Source organism: Trichechus manatus, unplaced genomic scaffold, assembly GCF_000243295.1.
Source record: "Trichechus manatus latirostris isolate Lorelei unplaced genomic scaffold, TriManLat1.0 scaffold00023, whole genome shotgun sequence".
Taxonomy (NCBI): Eukaryota; Metazoa; Chordata; class Mammalia; order Sirenia; family Trichechidae; genus Trichechus; species Trichechus manatus.
Genome location: NW_004443959.1, coordinates 16270776 through 16293876, shown reverse-complemented (window position 1 = coordinate 16293876; position 23101 = coordinate 16270776). Strand labels below are relative to the sequence as shown.

General features: G+C 40.7%; 1 protein-coding gene across 1 annotated transcript; it reads left to right on the top strand.

The window, feature by feature from the left end:
• The first annotated feature begins 363 nt into the window (after positions 1 to 363).
• ALLC (allantoicase) lies at positions 364 to 23074 on the top strand. Its single transcript, XM_004373082.1, has 11 exons — positions 364 to 453; positions 4435 to 4485; positions 8391 to 8478; positions 9788 to 9913; positions 11200 to 11279; positions 12698 to 12830; positions 16533 to 16688; positions 17264 to 17337; positions 19310 to 19418; positions 21898 to 22022; positions 22868 to 23074. Exons 1-11 carry the CDS (start codon positions 364 to 366, stop codon positions 23072 to 23074), a joined length of 1239 nt encoding a protein of 412 aa, XP_004373139.1.
• The last annotated feature ends 27 nt before the right edge of the window (positions 23075 to 23101 follow it).

Genomic DNA, 23101 nt, shown 5'->3' with positions numbered 1-23101 from the left:
CCTATAGGGTTGCTATGAGTCAGAATTGACTAGATGGCAACGGGTTTTTTCCCCTATGCTTAGTAATATTTTATCCTTAAGTACTTAAGAAGTAAGTCATGTTCTAATTCTTTCCCGTTTCAGTGTGTTTATGTAAATTCAACTTTAAATTCACTCTGACGACATCATTGAGTGGAAGGGCACTTGTCACATCCATTTGAAAATATGTGTGTTTTGCCTGACCTTTGAATGTCTCAACACCTTGGTTTTCGGGGACTTGGGCCAGGGCCCTCTTTGGTCAGGCAACCACTTGCTCTTGCAATCTCTGTCACCCCTTTGCCTCTGAAGGTTGACCCAGATGTGCTCTTCCCATATCTAGGAAGCATGGCTGACTATCCAAAGGAAAGAAAACAGGCTAGGTTTGCGGACTTCATCCATCTGATTGACATGGCATCTGAGTCCGTAGGAGGAAAGGTGAGTGGGTCTCTATTAGCAAACGAAAGCATTTAATGTACTCGTGCTAATGATGCGACTAACCACCACAGCGAACATAATTAGAATGGCAAGAATTCGGCTGAAGCCCATTATCTCAAAAGACTTCCAAGGAATTTTTTTTTTCTTAAATTGGTGACAATGCCTAATAAATGCGGCATTACTTTAAGTGATTGAAAGTGAGATTTTGTACGTGTGAAAACAATTCACTATCGCTCAGTGTTTTCTTGTATAGATGGATGGTTCGCCAACTTTAGTGTGGTAGGAGAATCACCTGGAGAACTTGTTAACCACAAATTGCTGGGCTCCATTCTCAGGCTTTCTGATTTAGTAAGTCTGGGGTGGAGCCTGGGAATTTGCATTCCTAACAAGTTCCCAGGCACTGCATGCGCATTAGGAACCACTATACAGATGCTTCACGTAGGCATGACCTGGTACCAATGCCGTAAGGAGGCCACATTCAAGACTATGTTTCTATAGTTCAAATCAACATTGAGCGTCTATTATGTGCAACATACTTTGGGTATTGAAAAGCTACCATTTATACATATGTGCAAGGCATGTGCTCAGTGCTTTGCATTTATAATCTCATTTAATGATTATACAAATAACCCCCAAAGGAGGTAATATTATCCTTCTTTTTGTAACGAGAATATTGAAGCTCAGATTACCTTTTCAAAGGCAGAAAACTAAGAAGTGATTTTCCCATAGTCACAAATCTTCTATGTAATGAAGTCTAAACGTGACACCGTGCCATGCTAGATCAAGCAAGTATAGAGTCCTGTCGAGTAGTTTTTTATGATGTCGTTTGTTTTAGTGGTCATCATCATACTAATTCTACATGCATTGGTTGATGGACAACTGTCTTTTTTTTCATCAGTTTTGGAGGGTACTTTTTTATTTTGTCTGCAAATAACCTTCTGTGTTGTTCAGTCGATTCTCACTCACGGCTACCCCATGTAGAACTGCCTCATGGGGTGTTTAAAGGCTGTGACCTTTCGGAAGCAGATCACCAGGTCTGTCTTCCGAGGTGCCTCTGGGTGGGACTGAACCACCAACGTTTTGGCTAGCAGTCGAGTGCTTAACTGTATACGCCACCTGGTGACTCCTGCAATTATCTTATTTGACCATCTCCTTTAAAAGCCTCTGTTTTATTATGGTTCTCTCAACGTTTCTGGCTGCTCACCTAGAGTCTCTTTCCTTGTCTCCTGTCTTGGTACCTAATGTATATATATAAATACTCACACATGCATGTATGTATAGATATCTATCACCCATTGCCATTGCGTCCATTCTGACTCAGCGACCCAATCAGACAGAGTAGAACTGCCCCATAGGGTTTCCGAGAAGCAGCTGGTGGATTTGAACTGCTGACCTTTTGGTTAGCAGTCGAACACTTAACCACTGCGCCACCCGGGCTCCATATATATGTTTATATATATACACACACTCATATACCTATATATATTATGTATATATACACATACACATATACATACCTATATACATACACACACATTCATATATACATACATACACACAATATGCATACACAAATACATATGCATACATGCACACACACACACGCATGCAAACGCTCCTGTACATATATACATGCACAAGGATACCATATGTACATATGTATTTATTAGTTTTTATCAAGTTGTATTCCGTCTTTTCCCTCTTCTCTTTCTACACTGTCTCCTTTGGCAACTTGATCCTTTTCCAAGGCTCCACTGTCTTTCAAGATCTGTCCTTACAGCCCTGATCCCACTGTCTCCCTAGCATCTCTTTTTTACTTCTACTGCTTCCCGGGTATTTCTACTTACATGTCCCTGGTGTTATCACTAAGCATGTCCAAGGCTTAACTTCTCCTCTTCCATTACACACCTGCCCCATGCCCTGGGCAGCCTTTTTTGTTCGAGCACTACCAATATCCTAGTAATCCAGCTAGAAAGCCTTGGGAGCATCTTTGATTTCTCTGGTTTCTAACATCCAGGCAGTTGCCGAGTCCATAGACTCCGTTGCCACAGCGTCTCCAAAATCTGCCCACGCCCCCGACCCCACAGCGTCTCCGAAGTCTGCCCACGCCCCCGACCCCCGCTGCCTTTTCCGTTCTTCTGGCCGGTGCATTGCTTCAAACTCTCAGTACTTTTTGTTTTGATTATTGCAGCAGCTCCTCAGGGTTTCCCTCACTCTCTAAGTGATCGCAGAGCAGAGCTCTGTACTTGCCCTTTTCTGCTGAGAAAACTTGAGTGGTTTCCAGTTGCCCAGTGACACTGCTGAGCATCTCTCATGGGCTGGGCAATGTGTAAAAGGCGCTAGTACAGAAGTGAGTAGCCCAGTCCCTGCCCTCCAGAAGCTTACACTCTGCAAGGGAGTCAGACATAAAGTCTCGGCCTGCACTGTGATCAACTGAAGTTAGGGTGCTGTTGGGAGCACATCTATCATATTTTTATGCAAATAACGCACGCGTTCTACGTTTGTTTGCCATCCATGCCCCTCCTCCCGTGAGGTATTTTCATAAGCGCCACTATGCCAATTTTTTTTACATGCTGCTGTAAAAAATTAGCATAGCACATTTACGAAAATACCTTGTGGGGGGAGGGGGTCACAGTTGGCAAACAAAAGTAGAAGGTGCACATTATTTGAGTAAAAATATAGTACTTCAGCCTGAGGACTGCCTGGCCTGGTGGGTTGTGGGGAGAAGTCAGGAAAGACTCTCTGGATAAGGTGATGCTCAAAGGGATCTTAAAGTAGGAGAGGGAGCTGGCAAGGCAAAGAGGGAGGAGAGGGGGTGTTTCCGACCGACGGTGAAGGCTTGGAAAGGGATGGGGCTTGCCGTGTTCCAGCTAGTTTAGGATTTCCAGAACACAGCAGGTGCTTGTGGGGGGAGTGGAGAGAGCGGGTCTGAAGAGGTAGGAAAGGCACTGTGTGCCCTGAAAGTTTCTGCGAGGGAGCCATCAAAGGCTACAGAGCAGGGGAGGAATCCAACTAGGTAGGTCCACCTGTCCTTTGCCCTGACAAACTCTCAGTGTGCAGGTCAACCCTGACACGATGACAACTCTCCTTCACTACACACCACACCACACCACACAGTAGCTGCTGCCCAAATAGCTGGCAGCTGGCCAAACAGCTGGATCCTCTTTTGCCTTTTAGGTTTCCCGAGGTAAAATCAGATGCCAGTCCACTGTGTCTCTTCCAAACTGGAGAGGTCACTGTGTCCTGCATTAGGTAGCCTGACCAATGCCCCATTTTGCCAGGAAAAATCCCAGTGTACGCCTATTTTTTAACAGCCTTTCCTCACCGTCATAATGTCCTGCTTTGTCTATAAATTCCCAGGTCAGCCCACCACAGGGCATCTTTTGGCGCGCCTTTGGAGGGAGAACACTGAGCTGGCTAAACTGCAGGGCTGACCCAGTGGGGCGTTTGTTGTCATTGCTGTGTGCCGCACCAGTTAAGTGCTAGGCTGCTAACCAATAAGGTCGGCGGTTCAAACCCACCCAGTGACTATTCGGAAGAAAGACCTAGCCATCTGCTTCTGTAAAGATCACAGCCAAGAAAACACTACGGGCAGGTCTACTCCGTTACACGGGGTTGTCTTGAGACAGAATCGACAGGATGGCACACAACACCAACGTGTTTGGGAAACCGTCACAAGACCTAATGTTCTTGAAAAAAAGAAAGTTGGTTTATTTGCTTCCCAAGTGTAAGAAGTTAGCACTTTTGCATCCAGATGGTAAAGGGGATTAAGAAAAAAGGGTGGGAAGAAAAGATTAAGGGGAAGGCAAGCAATGAAATCCAAACATTTAAAAAGCGTTGTGGCTTAATTGCATATTGTTTCTCTTCCCTTAGGCAACTTCGCATTTTCTTTTTACTGCATCTCGTAATGTTTCACTAGGGAATGAAATAAAACGGTTTTTAATTTATGGTTATTTTATCTTTACTTCTTTATTTCTCTAGATTTTATTTGCAACAGACGACTTTTTTGCTCCTGCAGAAAACCTTATAAAGGTATTGTAAATTGACATTCTGCAATGCAAAGTGTCGTGTAGCGATGATCTATGTAGTTCTGTTAATTAAAATCTACAGTATATCTGGGATGGAGGTGATATTAAGCGTGCCAGTGAATTAGCATGTCAGAATGTTAGAAACAAGTACAGATCAGCACCAATACAGGGATCTGACAAAGGCGTTTGTGACCACACGGCCTGGAAAATACTGAGATCCTCATCTATTGCCCATGGTCTTAATGTGGATTCCAAAATTTGTGTGGGGAAGAAAACAGACACCCGTCTTGCATTTTTTAGACAATGTTTTACCCACCTAATTATAAAACTGTGCAATACATGTATTGCAAAAAGAACTGGAGAAATTACTGAAACGTGGGGAAGAAACAGAAGCTCGGCTGGAATCCCCACTACCTCGTCACAACCAATGTTGGTGTTAAGAATTGTTGTGAGGGGTGAGATAATACAAGGGCACATGTATTTAAAACCCATGACAGTGACTGCGATTGCAGCCAAGTGACCTTTATAACCCGTGTCTACTGACCTGTCACAGCCTGTTGTCCTCAACTGTGATTGGTGTATCATTGGCCACTGTGTGTGGGATGGCTACTCTGTACAGAAAAACCTGACCGTGTCCTGAGCATGTTGACGTATGATAGTATGAAACATTTTACATCTATTAACTGACTTATTTGTTAGGGGAAAAAGAAAATAGGATGAAGAACAGAGATGTTAAGTAACTTGTTCTAGGTCACACAGCTAATAAAAGACAAAGCTCTTACCATTTTACCATGTGTCCTATCTTTGAAAATTTTAAATACATATACATATTGACCTAGCTCTTCCACAGATTCATATTATTTGCACAAACGGGCAAAGCTACACAGAAAATACTCATTCTAGTATTGTTTGAAGGGGGAAAAACTAAAAACAGAAACAAAACAACCTAAATGTCCATTAACAGGAACTAGTTGAAGAAATTATAACCTTCCAGACTATGGAATATTATGTGCCTATTAAAAAGAAGGAGCTAGTTAGCTATACACCAGCTATACATATGTATACATATTGTATATGTGTAACACAATGTTTAAAAGATACACACCGAACTGTGAAGAGCTGTTACGTGTGAAGAGGTAGGCTTGGGAAGTGGGGGGGAGAGAATGAAGGACTTGATCATATTTTATACTTGAGTATATATTATATTAGGAGCCCTGGTGGCACAGTAGCTAAGTGCTCGCTGCTAACCAAAAGGTCGGCCATTTGAACCCACCAGCCGCTCTGCAGGAGAAAGATGTGGCAATCTGCTTCCATAACGATTACAGCCTTGGAAACCCTATGGGGCAATTCTACTCTGTCCTATTGGGTCACTATGAGTAGGAATCGACTTGAAGGCAATGGGTTTGGGTTTTATATATTATATTACATTACTTTACATATTATGTTCTATTATTGTTGTTAGCAGCTGTCAAGTCAGTTCCGACTCACGGTGGCCCCATGTGTGCAGAGCAGAACTGCTCCATAGAGTTTTCAAGGCTGTGACCTTTCGGAAACAGATCGTCAGCCCTGTCTTCCGAGAGGCGCCTCTGGGTGGGTTCAAACTGCCAATCTTTTGGCTAGTAGTTGAGTGCTTGATCTCTTGTGCCACACGGGACTCTGATATTATATTATATATACTAGCATAACTTCTATATTGTATGTAGAAACATGGATAAACACTTCAAATCAACAAGTAATATATAAATATATATTTTTCCCATTTTGAAAAAAAAAAGTTGATAAATTGGGATGAGAGAGATTAAAAGACTTATTATTTATACACTTGGGCATATACTTTCTTCACACACATTGTGTATATATATGTGTGTGTATATACATATACACACTTAAATATCACACAAGTAATAAATATTTATTCTCGTTTTTGAAAAAAAGAGGACTATTACAGATAAAGCTAAAGCCTCTTTCACCACGGTCAATGCCAATCTACTTCTCTTTACAGAATTAACACTATTGTAAGATTGCAGTATTCTTCAAATATACTTTTAAATGTATACGTACCCATGTAAATGTACGGAAAGAATAGCATTGTTTTGCAGTTTAAATTTATAGACATATTAGCACAAAGTACTTAATACTGTGTAAACTTGATTTTTCCACTCACTAGTTTTGAGCCAGATCCATGTTGATGCATGTAGATCTAGGTCATTGCCCTAAACTGCTGGACAGTAATTAACATACGAATGTAACACACACTTCGTCTTCCCGCTGCTGATGCACATTTAGGTTGGCTACGTTTTTCACTGTTGCAGATGGGGCTGCAGGGAACATTGTAGTGTAGCTCTCTGGACACAGGGGTGGGTAAACTCCTGGGATTGGCCTTCGGTTTTTTTTCTTTTTTAAGAACGTGTTTGTCATCGTATGGTGGGCACCATTTTTGTGACCGTACCGTTTTCCCTTGCCGTTAGTTCATGAGCATGTTTCTCCCACTTCCTTCATGCCTTTCAACTTCAGTCACAATAGCAGCGGTAGCCGGAGCAGCACACCTACAATGACATGACCCCTCTCTCCACCAGAGCTAAACACCACAAAGTGTGGAACTTGGCAGACCTAGGGTTTTTAGGGGGTGATGTACCCCTTTTTCTACTAGTAGGCTTAGAACATACTTTCTCATGAACTATAGACAGGCTGGAATGAGGTTTAAGATGTGATTTGATTTTAATAAGATTCAAAATATGATCAACTTTGATATAATGTGCTAAACAGATATTGGACACTTACTATGTGCCAGGGAATTTCTAGGCTTTTTAGTGCTGGCAATGGCCTTTGGAGGTAGAGAAACCAGTTATCATTTGCATTTGACAGATGAGGACGCTGAGGCATATTTGCCATAGGCCACTCGCCTGGGGGAGTCCGAGCTGGGCTACACACTCAGGCAGCCTGGCTCCAGAGCTCAAGTATTAAGCCACTACTCACCCTGGGTCATTGGTTAGTCTCACTTCACAGCCCTGCCTAGGCCTCTCACTATTGCTTGCCTGGTGACCTTGTCCTTTTCCTCCATACCTGGTAAAGAAGATTTTCCTGATCAGTAACATAAGATTCTCCTTGCATTTATCCTTATTTGAAAAGAAAAAATAGCCCTCATCCTTGTTCACCCACCATCCACCAAGCACAAAACAATTTCTGACTGTCTGCAATATACAAGGTGCTTTCATGAATATGGTCTCAACTTCGTAAGCGATCCTGGGAGGTATGGATTTATCATCCCTGCTTTTAAAGATGAAGAAACAGAGGCTCAGTCACTTGTCTAAGGGTGCTCAGTAAGTGGCTAAATGGAGCTTCATACCTAGCTTTGTACAAAGCAGTGACTTTAGAGCCCAGGGTTTTCCTTAGCTGCATTTAGAGCAGATCAGAGCATCAGGCTTTAAGTGTTTTGCTTGACCCTGAGCATCAGTCTTACTCAATAAGACTTCAGCTGAATTACTTGTTAAATGGCCATTTCTGGGTTGCTTGGGAAATCTAACAAGCATCTCTTCCTTTGTTCCAATGACCTTTCAGTATCCAGCTAGACTGCAGTTGGTAGTTTCGTGGCTCCATTTGTAAGGCCCATGGAATTAATCATAATGGGGTTTTACTTGTTGCTATCTGTGATTAATTCTGTATGCTGAGGCCCATAAAAATGTAGAATTTCTTTCTCTGAAGATGATACAAATATAGGGAGGCATCTACTGACGTGGACAGGTTAGCTGTAGATAAAGGAAAGGGTAGCGACTCCCCCATCTGCTGGGAACTCCTCTAGAATCCATGTTTGCATGACCACCTGTCCCTTTGGGACGAAAGTGGATATGCGGGAAATCCGGGCTACCACATGAATGTTAACTACCAAACTATTCTCTATCTTTGCTTTAGAGTGACGCCCCAAGTTTTAAAGCACATGAATATACTGAGTTTGGGAAATGGATGGATGGATGGGAGACCAGAAGGAAAAGAACTCCAGGTAATACGATGGTGACTCTGTCAACCCTGCAAAGCTTAAGATTAGGAGCTGTTGGAAAGCTGGCGTGTATGTGAACAATTCTACTTCCCTCGGTTGTCCATTTTGATAAATCCGTGGAAGGCTCTGTAATCTCAGATGTCCCTATCTGAACATTGGTCCCTGGGAAGTCAGGAAGGGGTAGCTCAAGCCCTGGCCATCTATGCACCATCAGGCAGAAGAGAGGGTGAAAACGTATGACTAGGAAAATGAAAACAGTGGTGAGGGCTATGGATGGAGGGGAAGAGCCAATATTTATCGAGCAATATGGCAAGTGTTAAATGGTAAGTGCATTCACATTTGATCCTCACAACAGCTCTCTGAAGTAGGTGTTCTTATCCCCACTTAACAGCTGGGGAAACACGTTCATTAACTTAGCCCAGGTCATATAGCTAGTAAGATAAGGTGAGAACTTGAACCAAGATCTGTCCTATGCCAATGCACACACTATCTTTTATGTCACCTTAAGATGCTATTTTTATTCATTGCTACTCACAAGTCTCAATCAAAAGCCACCTTTTAAAGCTGAAGAAATGTCTATAAAACAGCACTAATCCAGATATTAGACTAATATCTAGATTTTTAGCTCTTGCCTCAAGTATTACAGAAATATTGGCTGTTTCTAGTTTTCTTTATTTCTATAATACTTGTGACATTATTAGATTCTACTAAATCTGGACATTTTAGGATGGGTTTGTGCCTGGCAGTAAGTAACCAAGAACTACCTGGTGGCATACTGACTTTAAGAGTTCTTACACGTTGACAAGTGCAAAGCAAGGTATTCTTGACAGGCGTGCTAGAGGGAAAAAGCTCGAGATAACAAGAAACCTGCTGTATCCAGGAGAACCAGCTTTATATTGAACACCTACTGAACTGGCCTAGGTGTTTTACGTACCATCTGTAATCACATTTAAGCCTTACGGAAAGTAATATCAACCCTGATTTACAGTTGAAGAAATAAAGGCTCAGAGAGGTCAAATAACTTGTCAAGGACACATCTAGTAAATGATCAACTTGGAATCAGGTCTTTCTGAATCCAAAGCCTATGCATTTCCTGGTCTGACTAGAATTGAGGGGTCATGTTGGGGAATGGTGGTAATGGATGATCAGCTGATGGGAGATCTTAAAGTCATATTAGGTGAGAATTAAGCTGTATACAATTTTCTGTGATGGGAAAAGGGTACTCTTTTTGTTTATTTTCTTTTTTAGTACTGTTCAGTCACATCTTTCATTTACCATATAAATCTAATGGGATGTTCCTGTGGTTTTATAGGTCACGATTGGTGTATCATCAAACTGGGAATACAAGGAATTATTCGAGGTTTCGATGTGGATATTTCTTACTTCATAGGAAATTATGCTCCCCGAATGTCAATTCAAGCAGCAAACTTACCAGAAGGTGACTAAGGAACTACTGACTTTCCCCCCACAGTGAGGATTGTGGAGTTGTAAGGCTCATCCGGCTCAGCCCTCTGGTTTTGCCCTTTAGATAAGACCCAGGCAGGTCCAGCAACTTGTCTAAGGCCACTTTGCTATGACTGACCTTGAGAACTCAGACCTCTGGATTCTCAATAAGAGTGCTCTGTGTTTTTTAATTTTTAAGTTAACCATGTTCTTTGGTCCAGCATAAATTTCATCATTCCCACACTCCTCAGACCTCACCCAGAAGCACAATCTTGTGCCACCTTGAGGTTTGGTAAGTAGATGCCAGGAAAGGTGGGAGGAAGTAGGTTTGTCCCAGGATGATCCAGACGATCTGGAGCCAGGTCTGGGGCCAGCTGGGGGCTGTCTCCACCAGCACCACTTTCCCATGATCCAGTGCGCGTCACGGTGCAGCAGCTCTGAGGTTTTCAAAAGGGGTTCCTTTCTGCATCTTGGAACCCTGGACCTTATGAATCCTGCATGCTCTGTAAGTTAGACCCGTGTTTTTATCCCTTTAATTGGCACCATCTGATGTTGGCCCTAAAATTAATTTTCTTAGACAAATATACAAGTATGTGTATGTATATACGTATGTTTAGGGAAGATAAATCACGTTAGCTGGCAAATTCATACTGAAAACTCCACGTGTACAGGACTATGTCAAGCTCTGCAGAAATGAAATGTACAGACCCTGCTCCCCAAAGATAACTGAGATACCCCAAAAGTTAAATTATGATACAAGAGATGCTACTGTACGAGCAGGAAATGAACGAGTGACAAATGAGTCATATTCTTTCGGCAAGCCCATCAATCACCCATGAGTGCTTCTGTTTCTGAATCACCCAGGCATCAAATCTAAGGATGTCACTCGGGGAGGCAGTGTTTCTGGAATTAACTTTGCAATATTCCTAAACTTTACTGATCCAAATTGAAAAAAAAACCCAAAAAACTCTAGTCATGTGATCAGTTTGTTGAAGCCTTAACCTAACTTAGAAATGATGTTCACTATTCTTGACAAGCGAAAGTATTATCAAATACGTTGCACTAATTTTTAAAATTACCATTAATAATTTAAACATTGAGGAACTTCAGTATTTAAAGTGTTTCTGTTACTCTGGATCATCTGGTGCTTTGCATTATGAAATGATGTCTCTATTGATATTTGCCCAAAATGAAAATGACCGTACTACCCACTAAGTATATTCTCTTTGATTTTGATCTCTAACCTTAACTGTAAATCATAAATGGTCACTCGAACTTCAGATAAACTACAAGAATTCCCAGAAAGAGGAATCAGAACAGGAGCTGCAGCCACACCTGAGGAATTTGAAGCTATTGCTGAGGTATGCCTCCAAAGAAAGAAGGGATTCTTGTAACTGATTATTGGAACAATAGTGAAACTTTATTCTGCACACCAGGCTGTGCATGGTGGGTCTTTGGGACACTGACGTCTAACACGTCTTACTTCACTCATCCACTAAAACCAAAACCAAACCAAACCCACTAAAACCAAAACCAAACCAAACCCATTGCCTTCGAGTCGTTTCTGACTCATAGCAACCCTATAGGACAGAGTAGAACTGCTCCATAGGGTTTCTAAGAAGTATCTGGTGGATTCGAACTGCTAACCTTTTGATTACGAGCCATAGCTCCTAACGGCTATGCCACCAGGGCTCCACTCATCCACTATGACCCTGCAAATGTTCATGCAACCTCGGTCTGAGGGACCTTCATGGCTCCTAAACGTGTTTCTCAAAGTGTAGTCTGCTCACTGGTGCCCAAAAGCAAGCTGTTACTGGTCCCAGAAGAGATAAATATAGGAATTGGCAGTAGGTATTTAAATACTTTCGATAACACTGACAATGTAACTTTGTCTCGTGAATTTAATAATAAACAATATGGGTTCCTTTTTGGGTACATTCTTGTTTTTTTTTTTTTTCCCCTTAAAGTTTGTCTAGTAATTTTTATTGTGTTTTACAAAACTATTGATCTGTAAAAGACCAGGAAGTAAATAACGCAAACAACAGCAAAGTCTTTCACTGCACAGAGTTGGAGAAGCACTGATGTAGAGAAAATTGTAAGCTTCAGCCAACCAATTTACCACAGTTTAACAATGTTTTCTGAGCCAATATTAATTTCCATGGGAAATTGTCATTGTCCGTGGGAATGGCCTCAATTTTAAAATAAATGTTCACATTACTGTTCAGTTTTTTGTTTTTTTTTCCTAAAAAAATCTCAAGATGAAGAAATCTGGGTGGGATCTGAGATCTTGTTCTTCATTCTCAACTCTCCTCATCCCACCCCCGACACCACCACCCAGTGACTATTCTGATCAGTGTGAAAGCAACAGGACTTTATTTTGTTTATTATTAAACCTGGGGCTTGGTCTTGATTAGTGTTTTTATTAAGGTGCTCTGTTAGTCATCCAAGGAGCACTGCTGGTGCAGTGGGTAAGTGCTCGGCTGCTAACCAGAAAGGTAGGCAGTTCGAACCCACCAGCCACTCCTTGAGAGAAAGATGTGGCGGTCTGCTTCCGTAAAGATTTACAGCCTTGGAAACCCTATGGGGCACTTCTACTCTGTCCTATAGGGTCACTGCAAGTCTGAGGTGACTCAACGGCAATGAGTTTTTGGTTTCTTAGGCATCCATCATTACTTTTTATTCCAAAATATCTCTACACCTTAAGTCCCAGACAGGCAGTAAGATGAGAGAATGTATTGCTCCCCAAACCTATTGCTAATGTTTTGGTATTTATTGCTAGCTAAAGTCTGAAAACTGGAACTACTTGGTTCGCATGGCAGAGCTTAAACCAGGAAACCCCTCTTCGAGTCACAATTATTTTCCTGTCCATTCCCAGCAGAAGTGGACTCATATACGACTCAATATTTTTCCAGGTAAATGTGACACTCACCCATCTCCATTTCTATGGCTTCTGTACTTTATATTGGCATGTTTAAAAACTATAAAGTGAAATCACCCTTTCCTTCTTGGCCACTGATCTAGCTAGCATTTTAGGATTATAATTTGTCCCTTTGTGCTCTAAGAAATCCTAATTTTAATCCATCCATAAGTAGGTAATTATTGAAAAACTATGATGTAAACTAGGATGATAGAACTAAGTTGTATTTAGGTATCTCCTAATAATTTCTATTTCGCAGGTGTATTTTGTCAGCAGTTAAAGTGGTATGTACGAACTTCCCTCATTTTATTAAAAAAATTAGTTTGGTGACAGTTTTTTTGCGATATAATTCATATAATGTGCAATTCACCCATTTAAAGTATACATTTCAGTGATTTATTCACAGATAGGTGTAACCATCACCACAGTCAATTTTAGAATATTTTCATCATCTCAAAAAGAAGCCCCTGAAAAGAAATCCACGGAAATACCCTTTAGCTATCGCGATCTTTCCCCCTCCCCAGCCCTAAGCAACCACTAATCTACTGTCTCTAGAGATTTGACTATTTTGGATATTTCATATAAATGGAATCAAATAATCTGCGGTCTTTTGTGGCTGGCTTCTTTCACTTAGCATAATGTTTTCAAGGTTCATGCATGTTGTAGCATGTATCAATACCTTCATTCCTTTTTGTGGCTGAATAATATTCAATGGTATGGATATACCACATTTTTTTAATCCATTCATCAGTTGATGGACATTTGGGTTGTTCCCACCTATTTACTATTATGAATAATGCTATTTTAAACATTTGTGTACAAGTTTTGGGTGGATATATGTTTTCATTTCTCCTAGGATTGGAATTGTTGGGTCATATAGTAACTCAGTGGTTAACTATTTGAAGAACGCCAGGATGTTTTCCAAAGCAGCTGCATCATTTTACTTTCCTACCAGCAGTGTATAAGGGCTCCGGTCGCTCCACATCCTCATCAACATTTGTTAGCTGACTTTTTTTTTTTATTATATCTTATTGTTGTTTTGATTTGCATATCCCTGATGACTATAGTGTTGAGCATCTTTTCATGTACTTGTTGGCTATTTGTTCATCTTCTTTAGAGAAATGTCAACTCAGATCCTTTGCCCATTTTTAAATTGGGTTATTTGTCTTTTTATTATTAAGTTGTGTGTGTTATTTATATATTGTAAATGCAAGTCTCTTATCAGATATATGATTTGCAAATATTTTCTCCAAGTTTTCAAGTTGTCTTTTCACTTTCTTAAAAGTCTTTTGAAGCACAAAGGTTTTCAAGTTTTTCTTTTGTACTTTTGGTGTCATTTCCAGGAAACCATCATCAAATCTGAGGTCATGAAGGTTTATCCCTATGTCATCTTTTAAGACTTTTATAGTTTTAATCCTTAGATTTAGGTCTTTGAACTAGTTTGAGTTAATTTTTGTATATGGTGTGAGATAAGGGTTCAGCTTCATTTTTTGCATGTGGCTATCCTGTTTTCCCATCATTTGTTGTAAAGACTATTCTTTCCCCACTGAGTGATCTTGGCACTCTTGTCGATAATTTGTTGACCACAGACACATGGGTTTATTTCTGGACTCTTTTTATGTAAATAAGTCAAAGATGATGCCCGTATATTGGCCCCAGGTTAATTATTTCTTCATAACAGCCTGTCTGTGAGCCCAAAAATAAGCCACTAAGGCCAAACTCATATTTGTACAGCTCTAATTTGCTATAGGAGCCCTGGTGGCGCAGTGGTTAAGAGCTATAACTGCTAACCAAAAGGTTGGCAGTTCAAATCCACCAGCTGCTCCTTGGAAACCCTATGGGGCAGTTCTACTCTGTCCTGTAGGATTGCTGTGAGTCGGAATAAATTTGAGGTCAATGGTTTGGGTTTTTTTAATTTGCTATGAGTCAGAATTGACTCGACGGCAATGGATTTGGTTTGGTTTGGTTTGGGTTAACTGTTCAAGAAATAGCCAAAATAAGCAGATATTTAGCCACTGAGAGCCTGCCTGCTTTACGTACCTTGGCATCTGGGCGATATCCTGCTGCCGCAAGGTGGGGAGTCTCTGGGTCAGAGAAGCAACTGGGGGTCCTTAAACTGTAGAGTTTTATCTTATCTAGGGCTAGCGGATGTTGGGTGCAGTTTCATGGGATATATAAAGCAGGCAGGCGCAAATCTCCTTATTTGGGCTGTTTTTAAAACAACAATATATGTATAAATTTGCGTTTGGTGCCAGGGGGCTGTTTGGGCTAACAGGCCTCGGCTTGCTATGAAGAAGTAAATAACTTGGGGCCAATACACAGAGGCCATTTTCGACTCATTTCTAGCACAGGGTTGCTTTAAATGAGGGGACCAGAGCACTGAGACATATTTCTGAGTTTCCTTCAAAATTTTGATTAAAATTGAGGCAAGATATTACCTCTGTAAAGGGGAATCATATTTTTTTTTCAGTGTAAAAGCAACTTTACATTCAACAGGTAAGTATCTTCTATACCGTTAAAACAAATGACAATATTCAATGAATCAAAATAGTGATATTACTCTCATAGCCCAGCTTTTGCTGAATTTTCTCCCTGTAGTATATTTTCTAGGGTTTTATGTCAATGGTGTGTGGTTTTATTTGTTGTAAATAGCTAGACTTTCACTGTTTCACAGAAATTTTTTCCGATCACTCAGTTTCACTGAAATTTTCATATAAAAGTGTACAGCACTTAGTTTCAGTAGAAGACTCCGATTAAATGATTTTGGTATTTTATTCCACTTCCATACAAAAAATGCTTGGCTTCTACCTTCTAGGAAGTAATACTCAGACAAATAGAAAACTTTCACTTTAGTTGGTAGAATCAGATGATGTAAATTGTTCCTAGTAGCTGTTTGCTGCTCTGCAGACCTAATCTCAGGCTGCTGTGGTTCCCAGGAGATAGACGATTTTGTGAATAATATCTTCCGTGTTCTCATTTGCATGCTAAGCAAGGTGTTGTTGTAAAAATAAAAACATAAGGCTTTTGTATGACTCTGTGTGGGATTTAGCAATGCTCATTTCTGGCACCAAACATTGTATCTACGGTGGATTTACCAATTGCTTTTTGACTTCCCTGGAGTTATTTGTTCAGTAAAAAATAATTGAGCCTGTACTGTGTGCCAGGACCTGTTCTAGGCAGAGGTCATAAAGACACGAACAAGACAGGGGACTGTTTGGCCTTCAAGGATTTTATATTCTGGTTTTGGAAGACTGATTATTAGCAGGGATTCAAATAAATGAACAAACAAGATAATTTCAGACTGTGATAAGAGCTACGGAGTAGACAAGCAAGACGATGTGATAAAATTTAACCTGTGGAGTCAGGCAGGGGCTGGAGTTGAGTGGGCAGAAGATAATTTTAGAGGGTGAGAGAGAAGGCCTCTCTGAGGCCATGGCACTTGAGACTTACTAAAGATGAGTATTCATGTCTTTGGAGAGCTAGGGAAACGTGTAGCACAAGGGACTGGCAAGTACAAAGGTTCTGAGGCGTACCGGGCTTGGTGTATTTGAGAAGGAAGAGGAGGCAGGTGTGGCTGAAGCCTAGCAGGAGATGAGACTGGAGAAGTGAGCAAAGGCCGGAACATGTGGGCCTTGTAGTCCACGATGCACAGCTGCTCTTCCAAATCAGAAATAACGAAGACCCTTTTCCTTTTCAGATGGCGGAATTGCACGTCTTAGAGCGTACGGTACTGGGCAAAAAGACTGGACTGCGACGGATCCCACAGAACCTGTAGACCTAGTGGCCATTGCTTATGGGGGTGCCTGTGTAGGATTTAGTAATGCATATTTTGGGCACCCAAACAATATGATAGGTAAATTGATGTTCTAGGAGTTGGGTTTTATTCGGGGAAGTCTACAGTGCCAGCATTAAACATCCCATTGTGTTTTGGATTGATGTAAGAGGAAGAGGCCGTTTCCAAGCATGGGAGTAGATGAGATTAATCTTCCATAAATATGATTTGATGACTTATGACTTGAAGTAAGCCAACATTCGCAATTTTTCTTCCATTTTGGCTTAGGTAGTTGCTATAAAATGAAAAGTAAAACTTACTAACCCTATGTTTGTACGTGAATTTACTAAAAACATTAAACTTTAATTAAAATAATTTATGTAGCAGAGCTTACCCCTTGCCGTTGTGTCGATTCCGACTCATAGCGACCCTATAGGACAGAGTAGAACTGCCCCATGGGGTTTCCAAGGAGCGGCTGGTGGATTTGAACTGCCGACTTTTTGGTTGGCAGCCGAGCTCTTAACCACTACACCACCAGGGCTCTGTAACAATGCTTAGGTGCGTGGAACCTGTCATTTAATTATACCAATGAGTTCATTCTCATATTTAAAGTAAAATCAAGCGATACATTGTTAAATGATTTCATTTTCCTGCAGGAGTCGGCAGTGCAAAGTCTATGGCAGATGGTTGGGAAACGGCAAGGAGATTGGATAGGCCACCAGTATTAGAAGTAAGACGTTAAACAAACAAAAAAACTATATCTAAGGTTTTTCTAAAAAGTAAATTAAAAATTTTTTTTTTTTAAATCGAGGAGACTCTCGCTTATTTTAGAAACCTCATAAGTATTGTTCTAAATGCTTATTACTTCCCTCCAGTTCTTCCAAAATTCCCATTGCCTCATTACAGTATGGGGCAAAGACCCAGAAGACCAGACTGCTAGTTTTTGCCAAGTACTCTAATGTATTCTAATTATTTTTGGAATATACCTTGTTTCTTTAATAAAGAAATGAGAGGATCTACAGTTTAATGAAATAAAAGCTACGAATATATCTCTTGGTAGATCTGGAGAAAAAAACACCAGTTTAATATTGTTTAATATCTGTGTATCCCTGGATGAGGCCACTTATGTGAATTTGGGACTAAAGGGACTAAAAGAGAACTCCAGAATCCATCCAGCACTAACTTGAAATCAGGCCACCAAAACAAAACACCTTTCAATTCTACTGAAAACAGTCTTCAGCACCCCTTTCTTGGGTTAGATTTTATGTCACCCAATGGTTCCAGATATAAATGAGCTAACTGTCCTCTCTAGAAACTAAGATTCAGAGGCATAGATTTGATATAGGTTTGACTAAGAAAATATCTACTTGGAAAGGTCAAAGCAAACAGATTAGAGGACTATTATGGATTGAATTGTGTTCCCCCCAAAATATGTGTCAATTTGGCTAAGCCGTGATTTCCAGGATTGTGTGGTTGTTCTCCATTTTATGATCTGATGTAATTATCCTCCATTTTGTGATGAGTTGTAAATCTTAACCTCTATATGTTAATGAGGCAGGATTAGGGTGGGTGTATCTTGAGTCACCAATGTACCTCATGCCCTTACTCAAGTCACACCCTTACTTTTACTCCAGTCACACCTTTAGTTGAGTCACACCTTTTATCTTACAAGAGATAAGAGGAGAGAGAAGCAAGCAGAGACAGGGGACTTCACCACCACCAAGGAAGAAGCACTGGGAGCAAAGTGTGTTCTTTGGACCTGGAGTCCTGCACTGAGAACTTCCCAGACCCAGGAGACAGAGAGCTGTAACACCAGACTTGGTGCAAGATAGTGAGAAGTAGCAGCAGAGAACTGGCAGCGGCAGAACCAGGAGACCGGCAGAAGATAGCATAGTGAGAGTGCTGATCTATGCAGCAAGAGAGCCTAGTGCCTTTGGGCTGAGGCTTACTGGCACGGTATGGTGCCCCTGGGCACTTATAGGTGGAGCTGAAGAGCTTTGTAACACTTGCCAGAGCAGGGCAGAGGCCAAGCTGGGCCAAGGGCCAAGGGCCAAGAGAGAGACGAGAGAGAGAGAGAGGCCTGCCTGCAGGCATGGCTGAGAAGCTGTCCTGACAGAAGAACTGTATCCTGAGTCATTTCTAATCTGGAATTGTAATCTGTTATGCCAAGACACATGGAGCTCTCCAAGGAATGCCAGGCCCACAGACACTGAAAGGAGACAAAGACCTTCTCTCAGAGCCAATAGAGAGAGAAAGCCTTCCCTTAGAGCTGACACCCTGTATTTGGACGTCTAACTGCCTAAACTGTGAGAGAATAAATTTCTGTTAAAGCCATCCACTTGTGGTATTTCTGTTATAGCAGCACTAGTTAACTAAGACAAGGACCTATGAGTTGGATTAGATAAAAATCCTTTCCTGCGTAACACTTTACATGAATCTACAACCAACATAGAAAATCATTTAAAATTTATAAAGTTTATTGAGTACCAATAACTCATTAATTGGCATGAGCCATTTAAGAACGACAGCAAAGAAGCAATACTTGCCACATAGCAATTCACAAATCAAGTCTTAGGAAACATTCCTTTACAGTAAGAAATAGTATAAGTACAGCATATCAACATTTTTCACCGGCACGTTTTCACGATTGGTTTCTTGAATGACTCCAAGTTAGGTTATTATTTTTTTTCTTTGAATTCCAGAATGATGAGAATGGCATTCTCCTGGTTCAAGGTTGTGAATGGGCAGTTTTCCGATTGGGGCACCCTGGAGTCATAACTCAAATTGAAATAGATACAAAACATTTTAAAGGTAAGTGTGCTTTATAATCAGTGAGCTGGTTATAAAGGTAATGGGCCCTATGGCACAGTGGACGGAGTATGGGGATGGGATTCAGGACACTTGGGCTGTGGACTTGGCTTTCCCACTCACCAGTGTGTAATTTTGAGCAAGTTATTTTTAACTGTTTGTACTCCTGTCTCCCCATTTATAAGTTGTCAGAATTGGATGGAATGACCCCCCCGCCCCAAATCATATGATTCTATGATACTATAAGGCTATTCATTATAGAATCTCTGAATACAATTTGGGAAGAACCTATGAAGTATCCTTGATTGATGTTGTTGTTGTTAGGTGCTGTCGAGTTGGCTGCAACTCATAGCGACCCTATGTACACCAGAAGGAAACACTGCCCGGTCCTCTGCCGTCCTCACAATCATTGTTATGCTTGAGTCCATTGTTGCAGCCGCTGTGTCAACCCATCTCCTTGAGGGTCTTCCTCTTTTTCGCCAACCCTCTACTTTACGAAGCATGATGTCCTTCTCCAGGGACTGATCCCTCCTGATAACTGGTCCAAAGTATGTGAGACAAAGTCTCGCCATCCTTGCTTCTAAGGAGCATTCTGGCTGTACTTCTTCCAAGACCAATTTGTTCGTTCTTTTGGCAGTCCATGGTATATTCAATATTCTTCACCAAAACTATAATTCAAAGGCGTCAATTCTTTGGTCCTCCTTATTCATTGTCCAGCTTTCACATGCATATGAGGCAATGGAAAACATCATGGCTTAGGTCAAGCGCACCTTAGTCTTCAAGGTGATATCTGTGCTTTTCAACACTTTAAAGAGGTCTTTGGCAGCAGGTTTGCCCCATGCAGTGCATCTTTTGATTTCTTGACTGCTGCTTCCATGGGTGTTGATTGTGGATCCAAGCAAAAGGAAATCCTTGACAACCTCAATCTTTTCTCTGATTATCATGATGTTGCTTGTTGGTCCAGTTGTGAGGACTTTCTTTTCTTTATGTTGAGGTGTAATCCCTACTGAAGGCTGTAGTTGTTTGATCTTCATCATTTCAAGTCCTCTTCACTTTCAGCAAGCATGGTTGTGTCATCTGCACATCGCAGGTTGTTAATGAGTCTTCCTCCAATCCTGATGCCCCGTTCTTCATATAGTCCAGCTTCTCCAATTATTTGCTCAGCATACAGATTGAATAAGTATGGTGAAAGGACACAACCCTGACGCACACCTTTTCTGATTTGAAAACCACAAAGTATCCCCTTGTTCTGTCCAAATCACTGCCTCTTGATCTATGTACAGGTTCCTCATGAGCACAATGTTCTGGAATTCCCATTCTTCGCAATGTTATCCGTAATTTGTTATGATCCGCCCAGTTGAATGCCTTTGTATAGTCAATAAAACACAGGTAAACATCTTTCTGGAATTCTCTGCTTTCAGCAAGGATCCATCTGACATGAGCAATGATATCCCCGGTCCCACACTCTCTTCTGAGTTCGGCTTGAATTTCTGGCAGTTCCGTGTCGATGTACTATTGCAACCATTTTCAAATTACCTTCAGCATAATTTTACTTGCATGTGATATTAATGATATTGTTTGATAATTTCCACATTCCATTGGATCACCTTTCTTTGGAATGGGCTGGAACATGGATCTAGTGTTTTCTTCCTGAATTCTTTGGATTTTCATGCACAGTCTAGGCGAGTGCTCACTGCACCTTGGAGACCACTATTTTCAGACATGAACTGCAAAGGAGTGGCATGAGAGCAACGTATATCCTCGTTTTCTAGGGTTTTTGATCAGCAACCCCTCTTCTGTTTATCTTAAAGTCTTGGGAAACCTCTAAAGTCTTTGTTCTCCTCACAAGGAGTGTGGGGACCTTTCTCACCTAAGGTCCTCAAGCCTCACTGGGCACACAACTCCTATTAAATTACAAATAGAGAGATGAGAAACTCAGGGCCTCATACTTCCATCTAGAGAATACTTAGAAATCCTTGAATACAGTGCATTTGATTGGAGCTAAGCCCTGGTTAACTCAGCTCAATAGTTCTTTTTTTAATTTTTATTTTTATTGTCACATTACAAAATATAATGCCATAATGAAAAAAAAATTCCAGCTTCATAATAATTTCAGATGAGCCACGTAGCAGTACGCAAGTAATTAAATCTGCAATGTAGAAAGTTTATCAAATACATTTGACTTTCAAAGTAAGAATACTATTCATTCAAATTCAGATGCGTCAACCATTAACATATGTCAGGCCATTTCTGATTCCTATGAGAAACAAAGACTCATCTATTTCGTGAGGCTATCCAGCTCCATCATCAACTGGTACATCCCTTTTCTCACATATTTCACACCGTTGCTATCGCTTAAAAAGAACAATGACTTGTTCTTTGCTGGGTTTTTGATCTGATTCAAAAAATCTGGTATCCCGTAAGCGTAACTGTGCTAAATGCAAATGGAGTAGAGAAAGTCATTCTTTATTTTTTCCAACAGGCAATTCTCCTGACAGGTGTAAACTTGATGGTTGTATCCTGACAACCCAAGAGGAAGAAGACATGATTAAGCAAAAGTGGGATCTTCCGGCCCATAAATGGAAACCACTGCTTCCGGTCATGAAGGTGAGCATGGGATGGTATCCATTAGAAGCTATGTAGGCTGGCCCTCCATCAGTACTCTTTCACTCCAATTAGCTTTTGAAGGGTTAAGATACAACACCAAATCTCTGCTTGGTCTAACAGAAACATGAATGAGCTCTTAAAAACCATATCTGTGTATTTACATGGTAAGAAGACAGGTTCTATTTTTCCACACTTGTGACTTTCTAACAATCAAATTCTGCTTACATATATAAAAAAACTACATTATATTAAATATATTATAAATATATTATATTTATTATATTATAATATAATTATATAATATATAATAATTATATAATATATAATAATTATATAATATATAATAATTATATAATATATAATATATTAAATATATTATAAATATTAAATATATTATATTTAGAAGAGGCAATATAGTATATTTAAGGCTCTAACGTGTGAAGCACGCTCTGAGATGTTACAGAAACGTCTTCTTTGCACAAGCAGGAGGGAAGGGATCATTTGCAGGTCGGGAAGGTGAGGTCTACTCCAACTTAATGATGGGTGATGACCTCTGGGAGATGCCAAGATGCTCTCTTCTTTTTCTTATCAGTTTGTCCAATGACTTAGTTATTAAAAACTGCAAACATCATGGGAACATGAATATTCTTGTCAGAATTATTTGGGCATCCTTTCCCTACTGGAAGATCTCTATGGTGAGCCAAATTACTTAATAGCTTTTATTTTTAAAATCCTTTAATTTAAACCCAATCTGATGGGCCATTGTAGGCATTGCATGAGTAAGTCCATCTGAGCCATGAACACCATGTTATAACAAAGGACCTCTGTATCTGCCTTTCTTTCAGCTGTTCCCAAACCAGAATCACCTGTTTAACAGCCTAACTTTGGAGCTCCAAGATGTCATCACCCACGCAAGGCTGACCATCGCCCCCGACGGAGGAGTGAGCCGCCTTCGGCTCAAGGGCTTCCCAAGCTCCATCTGCCTTCTGCGGCCAAGTGAAAAGCCCAGCATGAGATTCTCAGTTAAACCAGGTTTCAGAGCCAATCTTTAAACACGCACAAAACCTTGTTCTGGCTGA

Bases quoted from the DNA above. Each gene is read 5' to 3' on its own strand.
- ALLC (XM_004373082.1), top strand. From the start codon at position 364: ATGGCTGACTATCCAAAGGAAAGAAAACAGGCTAGGTTTGCGGACTTC. The intron at 9,914-11,199 runs GTGACTAAGGAA...CTCGAACTTCAG, and splicing joins AGCAGCAAACTTACCAGAAG to ATAAACTACAAGAATTCCCA. The intron at 11,280-12,697 runs GTATGCCTCCAA...ATTTATTGCTAG, and splicing joins AATTTGAAGCTATTGCTGAG to CTAAAGTCTGAAAACTGGAA.